The following is a 12,519-nucleotide window of genomic DNA, read 5'->3' as shown; positions in this document are numbered from 1 at the left end:
ACGGATAAATATGATGCTCAAAATTTACAGTAAACCATTCCTTTCAGCTATATTAAAACACCTAAATTATTAGAAAACGTCAACAATAAATGATACAAAACATACCATTTTCGCATTTTCTTAATTTTAATGAACCGTTGTCTTAAACTACACATCCTCAGAAGCGCAAGTTCCTTCTGGACTTCGGTTGCTATCCGTATAAAACATTTCTCTAGAGACTTTAGCAGAATAATATTTATATTGTTGCGTTTACCAATTACAATTGCCCTCAACACACAATTACCACAAAGTATTTTTAAATTAAAAAATAATAATGTCGTGAATTTCATTTCTAACCGACAAACACAATTAACAGTAACGACTTTGAACTTTGAAAACCGTCTAATTACTCATTCAACAGTACAAAACCCAGCCTTACTCGTTCCATATTAACCTTGTGTTAGCAATGACGAGTGACATCTGCACAGTTTCTAATGGGTAAAATGGTCTCAGGAAGCGCAAAGACTGCTCTGATGTCTATGGAAAAAATGTTATCCTATACTCTGAAGGGTTGAAAGCTTCCGGGCTATAACAATAGCCGTCTCTCTGGGGAGTTACTGGATGCTATGTTGTCCGAGACATTCTTTTGCTCATAAAACAGGTACCATCTTCAAAAACTAGAGAGACGACTGTGTAAAACATGTCAAGGGAACCGTAATGCTTCACTCTTTACTTTTAGTACAGCATACTGTGAAATTCGAGCACTTCGAACACACGGGAATATATAACACTTTAGAGAAGTGGAAGAGTTCGATTAGTATTTTATATTACGGTATTTTTTCCGATGCAGCAGTCAGCTGCGTCTTTGCACTTTCCAAATCTTTAAATGCAAAAATTCGTCGTATCGTGACAGATATTTTTATATTTCCTGAAATATAAATACTATGAAATATTAAGTAATACAGTAATATGTATTTTCTTAGCCCATTGGACGTGTTTTGACAAATTATTTAAAGTTATTGATATCAAATCCGGAAAATCGTCTTCTTTGCACAGGCGAATGACAGTCGAGTCAAAACAATGCTCACCCTAGATATCTATATTTACACAGTCGCTCTATTAGTTCAGTGGCTATGGGGTTAGGTTTCCGGGTCTGGATCAAGCAATTTGTGCCGACCCTAGCACAATAACATGTGGCCAGCGATGTCAAGGAGGTCAGAGATGCTCATTAGAGCACTTAAGAACATTCCCTTCTATCACAGATGCAACCCTGCCATGGCATCATAGTTTAGACCCTGTTTCTTTGGCTATAAAGCATGGTGTTACTCATCAAAAGTGGAGAGAAGAACGCTATTCAACTACAAACCTTTATGAGTCATATCCACCTGTCGTGTTAACTTGCACACACTGCACCCTAGGGGCAAAAAGGCAAAGGCCATATGTTTTAGCGATGGAGAGCGCAGTGGCGTAATGACTTGCATATTATTATAGGATGAATAGATGTTTCAGAAGTGCTACATGAAGGTCCACGCCTCTTCCAATTTTTTCAGCAGGTGTAAAGAGCATCTACTGTCTTCCACCAAAAACTAAACTAATACTTTTGAGATTCAGTGATGCCAAACTGAATAACTATAGCCCCCACAAGCCAGATTCACTTAATGTAATGGCTGTCTTTGGACAGTGAGCTACACAATTTAATAGCAATAAAACGATAAGCATTAAGTAGGTATTGTGTGTTAGCTCAAGAGAGAAAAGGAGAATGTGAGATGGAAAGATGAGTTGGAGGTAGCTGTAACATATAAAACCATTCATGCGTTAACTCTAATGGCCATCTTGTTATCAGGTGCCAAGACAAGACCTCAAGCATAGCATGTGGACATTAATGAATGATGTCCCAATTAAAAGCACAGCTATTCAGCCTCTCTCCATGATGTCTCCCTAGCCATCAGGGGCAAGAGCCCATTCATGCCTAATTGGTATAGTCAAGAATTCCTCCTGTACAAAACTTAGGATTGCTTTATTTGCTCTGCCATGTCTCTTCTCAGATTCAGAGCTTGTGTTTGTCATACTTTTCTACAAAGACACAATTTCCTTTTCAATGCCAGTTAAACTATAGGCTACATGTAAACCAACAAGCGAAGCAGAATAGGACACTTTCACATAACATTCTATTTTGAAATAAAGGTCATTGTGACTGATTCTTAATTTATGACATGATATAGATCATAACAGTGACTTTCCTTGGACATAATACTAAAAATATTAAAAACATCAACTCTTGTTCAAAATGGTGAATTTACAGCAATGAGGCGTTCCTCAATGAAGGCTGGTTCTTTAACATTGCCATTTAAAACGTTTTCAATCAGTCATGACTTCAGTGTTACTGTATAGCTGGCATTAAATGGTGATCTGTAATCAAAAGGATTACAGTTGTAAAAACTGGGATTTCTCAAGAATAGTCAGACATATTCTAAGTGCACTCATTTTTAACTCGGAATACTATGCCCTTGTGTACTCTTTAACTGTACAACAAGGAACAACACATTACTTGCGTGGCCTCTTTCTGTAAGGGTTGCTCATTAGGTCATACATTTTCACAAGATGTTTTATGTCATGCTGACATACACGTGGATGCTTTAATAAATTTGACAGTCTCTTATGAACACTGCAATTATAAACAGTTAACGTACATGTTCATTTCAAGCTATAGGAGTCATTGTTTTTAATTTTATTTATCGGCACTAAATATCAGTATTCCTTCTCTCTAGTCTCTACATAAAATACCACTGCAATATTGATGATGCATTATAAATGATTTACGCATATTTTTTAATCGCCAAATATTCGATTTCAGCTTTACAAGTGTACAAGGTCATGCATAAAACTCATATGTGTGCGTGTGTGTCCATCTGTGCTTACAGATAAAATAACCGATAGTCACAGTATTTTAAATCTGTACAAAAGTAATAAAATAAATAAAAAAATACATAGCTAGCAATACTGTTCATGTGCTAACAGACTTGGATTTAATCCAAATGAAAACCAAAGAAATTTCTCTTGAATTCGTTTTCATTTGCTACGATTTCCTCTCCCCCCGCGTGGTGAAATGATTGCAATTGATGGGAATATCCAATAGAGGGCAACATTGGCGGTCCTATTCTACGTTTATCACCGGACATACGGGGCAACACTACATATGGCAGATTACAGCCAAAAGCAGAACACATAATAGTTATTCAACGCATATTTGCGCGAATATTTTGTTAGTAGACTGTAACCCCGTACAACATTTAAACGCATGAAAACCATATCCAAAAACGTACCTGAGGGAACCGGAGGAGTTAAACTCGAGAAAGCAATTAAAGTTTAGTTGCTACACCTGCTGATGTACTGTAGAGGGGTGTTGTATGAGGAGGCGGAGACATCACAGTCACTTGTCGATTTGCTGGTACTCAAGGGAACGACGCGAGACAATGCTGACGGGTCTCATCCCTCTGTCAATTGATGGACATGTTTCCAGATGCGCTAAAACTCACTGAAATAGTAAGATACACCGATTCATGCACCTGATAAAGTACAAAAGAATGACTTTCTATATTAACGGATCGCATTCAAATCACAGTGCACTCATCTGCAAGATTACAGTTACAGGATTCGAAAACCATGAATACTTGCCTACCGTATAACACGAATGGAGAGAAAAATTCTGTTGAAAAATATTACGTTTCAGTGTTACTTTAAAAAGATGGGTCGATAATATGTTTTTTTTTTAATTAAGATAGTAGCCTACTGAAATTGCAACAAATGTGTAACTTTCCATTTGGTCCCTGCTAGATTACTTAAAATCATCAGTGAAAAGTAACTAAATTTAAACATTTTTGTCATTCGAAGTAAGAATTTGTGTTAAAGCTTAATGAACTAGTAAAATTACAGGACCATGGAGAGCGGCCCAGTGGCGAACAAAGAACACAAAATGACATGTTACAGGACAAAATGTAAAACAATAATAATAATATGTCTTATTTGTAGCGTTCCTTCCATATATGTGTCGTTATTTTTCCTTCAGAAACCACAAAGACAGGCTTCCAATCAACGTCGTGAATTGTAATGCAACATTATAAATCATATGGGTCACCAACATTGTCTATAAAATGGAAAAACTAGCAAATAAAAATAGTAAATTTGACAGTTCCGATAGCTGTAGCTGTAGGCCTGTTGCTTCTTTAACTAAACTTGAATATTCATATAGTTTTAATAATATTGAAGTGTCATAACAATTAATTCTAAAGACAAACTTCATACAACTTACTCAGTGCCTTGTTGTTATTTGATGCTTTCACTGATTTTCCAAACAGTTTGTTTCCGTGATGGATACTCCAGTTATATATTCATTTAGAGGATAATGCTGTCAAAATTCATACTTTAAGACATTATAACACAATATTTGCTTGAGATTAAATGTTTGGATAGGAAGTAAAATTGACATATTCTCAATAATTCATCACAACTATAGACAGACGGCTGAACTTGGGAGTATTATTTACAACAAAACAAAACTGTCTAAGAATAAAGCGATTAATGCACATTTGCCATCGGAAGCAATTTTTGTCATCTTAACTTTCTGGGATCATTCTTAGACTGAATATTTGCCGCTTTTGTTTCTGTTATGCATCAGTCATTGCAATACACTGAGCTGTTTAATTGCAGTTTTGATCTGGGATACCTTTTAAGACTGAGCATGTGCCGACATCTGCACATGAGACACGAACATCAAATGAACCGACTGGAAAAGACGCGTCTGGTCAGCGTATGGCTTGTCGGCGGGCAACATTTAGTGAACCAGTGGACCTTAAGGATGTTCGGGGTCGCCCAGCGACAGGTTTAGCAATCCGAGGAACTGGTCCGTAATCTGACTGCATTCCACCATCTTATTTGCTGCACAGAAAAAAGGGAAAGCTCTCTTTATGTTAGGAATCACCCAAACGTGAACGTGAGAAAACGTTGCCAAGCGAATCCTGTTGTCCAGCGCCTAAGCTTCTCCTTTTATTTAACTCCATAGTTATGAATAAGCTGACATTCTTACAAACGTAATAATTATTTGTACTCCATGTGGATTTTTTCTTATAATGACAGAAGAATGAATCCATCTCCCTACAGTTTACCACTGCAATTTAGCCTGCGTTATTGAAGTATCGCAACTGAGGCAGACTGGGGGCTGTGGGAAGCAGGGGAAGTTAAATGACTAATTCTTTTATAATTACTTGCAAAATTTTATGCAAAGCGATTAACAGTTTCATGTGTGTGCCATTTTATCTTGAAGATTAAATAAAATTCGAATTCAAGCAGCGATAATGGAGTGAAATAATATGAGACCAAAGGTGTATTATATTTGTGTATTATAAGGAATAGTTAGGCCTATTAGTTTTGAGCGTCACATAATATAAGCTAACTGTTGATGTCTGTAATCTTCAGTAAATAAAATTCAGTTTATTCAAGTATTATAAATAATACATTTCATCCATTACACTTGCCATTTCAATGGCGTATATAACTACTGATACATAGCACATAGGCATGCTTAATGTCATAATTGCAAATATACATATAATGAACCTATTCTGTTTCAGGCGAACTCTAATGATATATCGACGATGGCATCACAAATTTCCAAATAATAACTGAAACCAAGTGTCTTTACTAAAATATATATATATATATATATATATATATATATATATATATATATGATTTTATGTGTGTGTGTGTGTGTGCGTGTGCTGTTTTGAGTTGTTTGCAGGGCACGGACTTGAAGCCATACGTTATCGGATAATTCTCCATACGAATCTTTACCCATGACGCAGAAATTCAAGCACTTATCATGGTCCTAGCGGAGTCATTTTACCTCAAAATAGTCTAAAGGTACAGTTTTGCAATACTTAGTATTGCGTTTGCTATTTCCTGGTATTGTTTCATTTATAGAACTGTCTCCTGTACGACATTGTACCCTATTGACTTCGCGATTTCCTATTTTACATCCTCCCGTACATAAATTATTTTATTTTTGTCTGATAATGAAGGAGGTTTTACACAAATAAGCCACGGACACTGGAGGGTCTAAATTCCGAGAGTCACAAGTGATATTTTGTGCCAGGCGAGGGCATTATTTTCACATTTTATTTTACTCTAACATTTAACATTTTGCTTTATTTAGCAACTGAAATTACTCTAAGAAAGTCAGCCTCAAGTCACTGGTGCACCACTTTCTTGCCAGTGCACTTTAAAGAAGCGCGTCTTTTTGGCATCCGTGGACGATGATTGTGTTAAAGTGGTTTGAGGGCTGCCCCATGCTGCAGTAGGTGGCGTATGATGTAATTTCAAGGCAGTTATAAATATCGTCCGTGAGCGAAAGGCGGCATGGCTGTGCCGTGCTAGTATAGGCGAACAACAGTTCTCAACTTCTCCTACTTGAGATCAAGTTAGAATAAACTTCCTGGGAAGCGAAAATCATATATAAACGAGTCCATGCAGCATCAACGGGGAAGTCGCAGCTTCGACTTGAAATGAGCGTTTGCATTTCCCCTTCATTCTTGTCTTTTTTGTCATCGACCTAAGAATACGGCGTACGCAGAAGGAGGTATTTTTAGTTCATTTGACTCCTTCGAAACACGTGTGCCCATTTTGATCAGGATGACCGTTCAATCCGCCTTGTTGCCAATATTGGTCTTTGGACTGGTGTCTAGCTTGGTGCGCTGTGCTTCCTTTTCTGGTAGGCAGAATGGCACCCTAGAGCGACACTGGGAGACTCTCTACTCGCGCTCCTTGGCTCGGATCCCCGGGGAAAAAAGAGAGATCAGCCGGGACAGTGACTATCTCATGGGCATCAAACGGCTACGACGTCTTTACTGCAACGTAGGCATTGGATTCCATATCCAGGTCTTACCAGACGGGAAGATAACTGGAGTACATAACGAGAATCGATGCAGTAAGTTTTAATATCATTTTACTTCATTGGGAGAAAAAAAATTATGTTTACTTCTGCGCTCAGTATGATTGGTACGCTTTGTGAAACAACCGTCATTTCATTTATATTTGAGTCTCTTAAACGCGATTCACGAAGGCCTGCAAGTCTCCGTATATTATTGATAGTGTATGCTCCTGAATTATGTCTATAAGTTCATGAACAGACAGTGGCATTTAATGAATCGTGGTGTACAAGTAAAACGATATTCATTGCAATGTAATCAGCATACACTGACACATCAGCTATTACAACACAATGAAGAATATCAAGAGGATCCATAATTCCGTAATATAACCTAGGTAGTCCAGGTGAATTAAAAAAACCAAAACATTATAAACTGGAATTTTGGTATATGTGTTGCTACTTTTCAGTGATTCAAGAAGGAGAGATTCAACTGCAGGACACTGCATGTAACTTTAAAGAACTTGTGTGCCGCCTTGAACGTTAAGTACTAATCATGCGCTTGCTTGCACAAATTGCACGACTTCTTTCAAGACAAAAAAAAATGCTTCAAGCAATATTTTCTACTGTCAAAAAATCAGGTGTTCAGGTGTTAAGCATCTGGCGGCTCTGGAATAAGAGGGGCCTGATTGATTCGCTCATTCCGTGAAATTATTGAATGTATTGGTGTAATTAAAGCAAGTGCTGTTTGTGGTTCCATATTTGTTTTTAGTAGCCTAAAGCAATAGATTTTAGAACTGGAAACTTCCCGTCGATACCTTAGTGAAGCCTTAGTGTTGGGAAGGAGATAGCAGCATCTGCTGTGGAGGTTAGGAGTCTCACATAGCTTCTTGATGTACTTTCCAGACCAAGGTATCTTGAATGACATTGACAGACATAAAGAATAATACACACAAGTCATGTAGTTCAACGGGACTTTTTAAGCAGATTTGAAAAATGCTTATGTCACTCAAAGACACCAGAAGGGCTTATTCAAGAGTTGAAGGCTGTTTGGCGATTATCACGTATGAAGTATATTTAACATATTGTATTAACATTTGGGTGTTTTAGCTAAACACGTCTACTTCTGACTGCATCCGATAAGTTACGACTGCTTAATTGGGTTGCGCTGGTAGGCCTATTAGTCACAGAACGTCAGTATTCTGTTAATCTAAATTAAAAAAAATTGAACGGGATGCATGAAAGCAAGTTTGAGGCACCTTGAATGGAGAGCACAGACATCCCACTGCTACCATTGTCAAGCTATCCTTTACTCGCACAGTTGCCCAAACATATCAAGGTTACCGGTATGCCTCTGGGAAAATTACGCCTTTCCATGGCGGAAAGTGTCATTTCCCCTGCGGACTACGCTCAAGTGCCTTGAAAATAAACCTTTCCGCCAGTTCCCAAATACATTAATCAATTAGGCTACACAAAACTATATCTTAAGCAAGTGCGGAAACAGTATCTGCCTGATTCAGTAGAAGATTAGAAATAAACATGGCCATTTATTTTCTTTGTTGTTCATTTCAGGTCTTCTCGAAATATCCCCTGTGGAAAGAGGTGTTGTGACTCTGTTCGGCGTGCAAAGCGGGCTATTCGTGGCCATGAACGGCAAGGGGAAGCTGTACGGATCCGTAAGTAGAGGACCTGGTTCACGGGTGATTTCCACCAGTAGGCTAGATGCTCTTATCAGTGACCGATGACATATCCGCCTGTACTAAAGCGACACCATGTCGCCGACATGCCTCTCCGCGCCGCATTGTTGAGGACAGTCACGGCGTGTTTTCAATGTGCCGGACAAAGTGAGGAGCGCAATAGATCATCCAGTACTCACACATACCATTCCTGACATTGCCAGGCACCAAATGCCTGAACTCTCCTAAATGTAAAGCTGGACGGTCTAAGAAAGACCACCCGTAATATTATTTGCCATATCACAAAGTGGACTCCCTCACATTTTTGTGTGGTTCCCATGGCAACTTAAACAATAAAAAATAATGATGAAAAATGTGTATCATAACAGCATCTAAACTGTTGTGTGCAGTGTTGTTAATACAACCTGAATTTGCCCTATCCTGTCCGGAGTGGTTAACGTAGCAGTATTCTGCGGTAAACTGGAGAGGCGTTTTTAAAATGTTTAAGCGTGGTAGCGTAAAATGTTAAGCAATCAATGATGCTGGAAATATGCTAGTTTATAACAGAGTACGGACTTAAAATGTGCCCCCGATGATATGTAGTGTCGACTAAGAACTGCAATACAAAGAACAGACCTAACTTTAAACAGCTGTCTCGGGAAAAGTATGATTTTAAAACGATCACGTATTTCTTGTACTTTCCTTTTCAGGGCCATTTCAACGAAGAGTGCAAGTTTAAAGAAAAGCTCCTGCCAAATAATTACAATGCCTACGAATCGACGGCATACCCAGGAATGTACATAGGGCTGAGCAAAACCGGCAAGACAAAAAAAGGAAACAGAGTTTCTCCGGCAATGACAGTAACCCACTTTTTGCCAAGAATATGAGTCAGTTGTCACTTTACCTCACTGAGTGGAGAAAGAATTAGGGACTCAAAACAATGCACTTTCATGTTGAATTTTATGCAATATTAGGCGCGTCATATTTAAATGATTTATTTAAGTATGTATATTTTGTGGAAGACGTATATTTATAATTATGGATAATTTTATATTTCATGGAAACTGGTCAGCCAGAAGAGCGGCAAACGTAAAAAAAAATCACTATTTAACTAATGTTGCCTTTTTAACATATCAATACATGTGCTGCTATAAAGTGCTTGGAAAAGTGAAATTCCTATATTGTTAAATTAGTTTTGCACTGTTTATAAATATTAGCCTTCATGTTGGACAACACGCCCCAGTTTCTATTCAGCAATTTTGGCTTTTGGAAATTTCAGTTATATCATTTCCTTTTAAATTCCAAGGAAGCGCTATAAGGTAGCGCTGTATTCCTTGGAAGAATTTTTAAAATAACGTGGAATATGTGGTGTCATGGGAAGACGCGTATGACTGAATTAGCTAGTTAGAACTTCAGGAACCCTAACTGTAGGTTTTTTTTTTTTTGGACAGAAATGTATCTTATTTGTCTACTGTAATTTGTTGATCAGTCTGCACCATATATATAAGTGTGAAGTAGCGTTGCAAGCCGAAGCAACTGTAGAATGTCTTGACCGCCTTTGTGCGTGTTGGTATCTAATTGAAACCGTATCGGCTTACTTCTGGTGACAGAAAGTGCGGTGTCGAAGTCTAACCCTCAAATCTGTTTTTAGCTCTGACAGGGCTCGAACTTTGAACTTCTCTGCAGTCAATCTTTGTCAGATGTATAAGGTCCTAGACAGGGAGGGGGATGTTCCTAGCATTACAGAAACTAAGCATTCTGAAGTTGAAGTGCAAACTCTGCCGTTCGGCATTGTTCTCTCGTGTTCACTTTTGGAAACTCATCTTCTTGCAGAAAGTATAAGTTACTGTGAAGTATAGAAATTTTAGTTTTTTTTTTTTTTTTTACCTTACTAGGCTGCAAAAATTGAGCAAACGTTCAGTGTGGTTATTCTTATGTATAGCTAGGAGAACTAGCAAGTAGATAATCGTGTTTAGCTGTCATTGATGCTACCCTTGCAGACTGCCCATTTCAGCACAGTGCAGTGCTTCTCTGGAAGGCGTGCCCTGCCGTTTCCATTTTCCACGCCCTGATTGACTGTCTTTTTCTACCTCAGGTAATTGATTATCACCAGCCAATGTGCAAAATATTTCAGGGAGGCCGCTCTGGCTGCTTCAGCCACCTGCTGGTTTACGTTCTGTTCTTCCTAGTGGCTGATCTTACGCCTCTGCCCTTCTATATGCAGAAAACTGGACAGCCATGGGGTCCGAGTTCAGCCTTGTCACGTTTGTGCTATCTTTACCCTGTGATTTACTTTTAGTATGGAGAATCATGATGAAAATATCTGCAGACAGCTGTGAGAGACTCCACTATATGGCCAGCCAGTAACCCTATATTTTCCTTTATACATTTTGTAAATATAACTCATGTTAACTGATGGAACAGAGACAGACTATATTAAAGAGTGAGGCTGAGCAATTTGGAAAACAAAGGTTAACTTAAGACACCAGTTTTCCAGGACAAAGGAAGATGACACAGATTTCCCTGGAGTAAGCCAGTACACGTCTGCATGCTAATCTGCAATGTGACATGTGAAGCTCTGATATAACATTCCTTACCATACCAGTATTCAGGTGTACAAACCTGTGCTCAGAGTGGAGGGGGGCCAGCCAAGGTGCTAGGCGTCATGGCCCCACCCTTTCTGCCTAATCTTTGAGCACAACTACAAAGCCACTTACATATCCCTGTAAAGCGTTTTTTCCTTGGTAATTATTAACTCTGTCGTCTTGTGCCTCTTTTTGTATTGTAAGTTATGTCCTTCCCTGGATGCATAAACTCAGATTTACACCAGGACCCTGAATCCTAAACAGCTGAAACAAAATATTAGGAGCAAAAATAATGTTATCTTAGAACACAAACGCAATATTTACTAAACTCGGTATCTCCTGTAATCATGGGCGTCGCCGCCATTAAATCTGAGGGGGACGTGTCCCCCTCACATTTCATAATTATTAATTTGGACCCCCCCCCCCCCACATTTAACATAAAATATTAGTTCACCCAGCGCTGTGTCCCCCCCACATTCAAAATGCTTCTGACGTCCCTGCCTGTAATATGAGCAATTCAAATTCCTTGTGGGTCTTATTTTTGTAAATGCTGTTTATTCATGACAAAACAATAATCTGTTAAAGTGATTAATCGTGTAACCTGAAATTTAAAAGTGAAAAACCAGGATCGGTACCTTAAGTCGGAATTTGCTTTCCTGGCTGTTTCTGCATTCATGTGAAGGTTTCCACGCAATGTAACGTACAAAGTATAAAGCCGGAATCCCTGTGGTCATGTTACGCGTTTCCCATTTACCAGAATGTGTCTGTAGTTTTATACAGCTCCCATTAAATATTGTGGTGTATGTGCTGTGCACATTATTAAAACATAATTTAAAGGAAGTTAATAAACTCTGTTCTGCAAAACTACCCCATGCTTTTCTGAATGCTTCTGTCACATATAGAAAACAGCTGCACTCACCCTTTCATTGTTCATTTTGCAGGACCTAGTCACAGATACGACAGCTTTCAGTTTTAGCAAGCTGCATCATCACAATGCAAAATATAACCAAGTACATTAGGAAAAATATGAACTGGTAGGTGTAACGTCAGATATATTATTCATGTGTTCAGGAAGGTCTGAACTTTATAGTCTTCCATTGAGTCTCACAGCACATTAGGGCATCTGGATGCTTGTATACTGAATGCAGGGGCACTGTGAGGATGTACAGATTATCAGCAACCTCTAATCTCTAACTACTCTTGCAATGGATTAACATGGCCCTTAAAACAAAGGATGACAACCCATCCAAAGGCTGTCAAGTGAAAGGCATTATAAAAACACAACAACTGCAAATCTCTTCACTGAATTGGCCGTGTCAAGAAGAACATACCTGGTTAAATGAGGGGCTGGCTGAGG

At 38.6% G+C, this 12,519-nt stretch overlaps 1 protein-coding gene across 3 annotated transcripts; it reads left to right on the top strand.

The window, feature by feature from the left end:
• Window positions 1–6,395: 6,395 nt before the first annotated feature.
• On the top strand, window positions 6,396–12,029 carry LOC111841195 (fibroblast growth factor 4-like). 3 transcript variants are annotated; one of them, XM_072718087.1, is made up of 4 exons: window positions 6,396–6,613; window positions 6,750–6,961; window positions 8,474–8,577; window positions 9,288–12,029. In XM_072718087.1, exons 2-4 carry the CDS (start codon window positions 6,853–6,855, stop codon window positions 9,462–9,464), a joined length of 390 nt encoding a protein of 129 aa, XP_072574188.1. In that variant the 5' UTR covers window positions 6,396–6,613; window positions 6,750–6,852; the 3' UTR covers window positions 9,465–12,029. The 3 variants fall into 3 exon arrangements, with proteins under 3 accessions (XP_072574188.1, XP_023662546.2, XP_023662553.2); XM_023806785.2 differs by having other exon boundaries at window positions 6,592–6,613; window positions 6,754–6,961; XM_023806778.2 differs by having other exon boundaries at window positions 6,396–6,961.
• Window positions 12,030–12,519: the final 490 nt, after the last annotated feature.

This window comes from Paramormyrops kingsleyae, chromosome 11 (assembly GCF_048594095.1).
Source record: "Paramormyrops kingsleyae isolate MSU_618 chromosome 11, PKINGS_0.4, whole genome shotgun sequence".
Lineage (NCBI taxonomy): Eukaryota > Metazoa > Chordata > Actinopteri > Osteoglossiformes > Mormyridae > Paramormyrops > Paramormyrops kingsleyae.
This window is presented reverse-complemented; position numbering and strand designations above follow the sequence as displayed.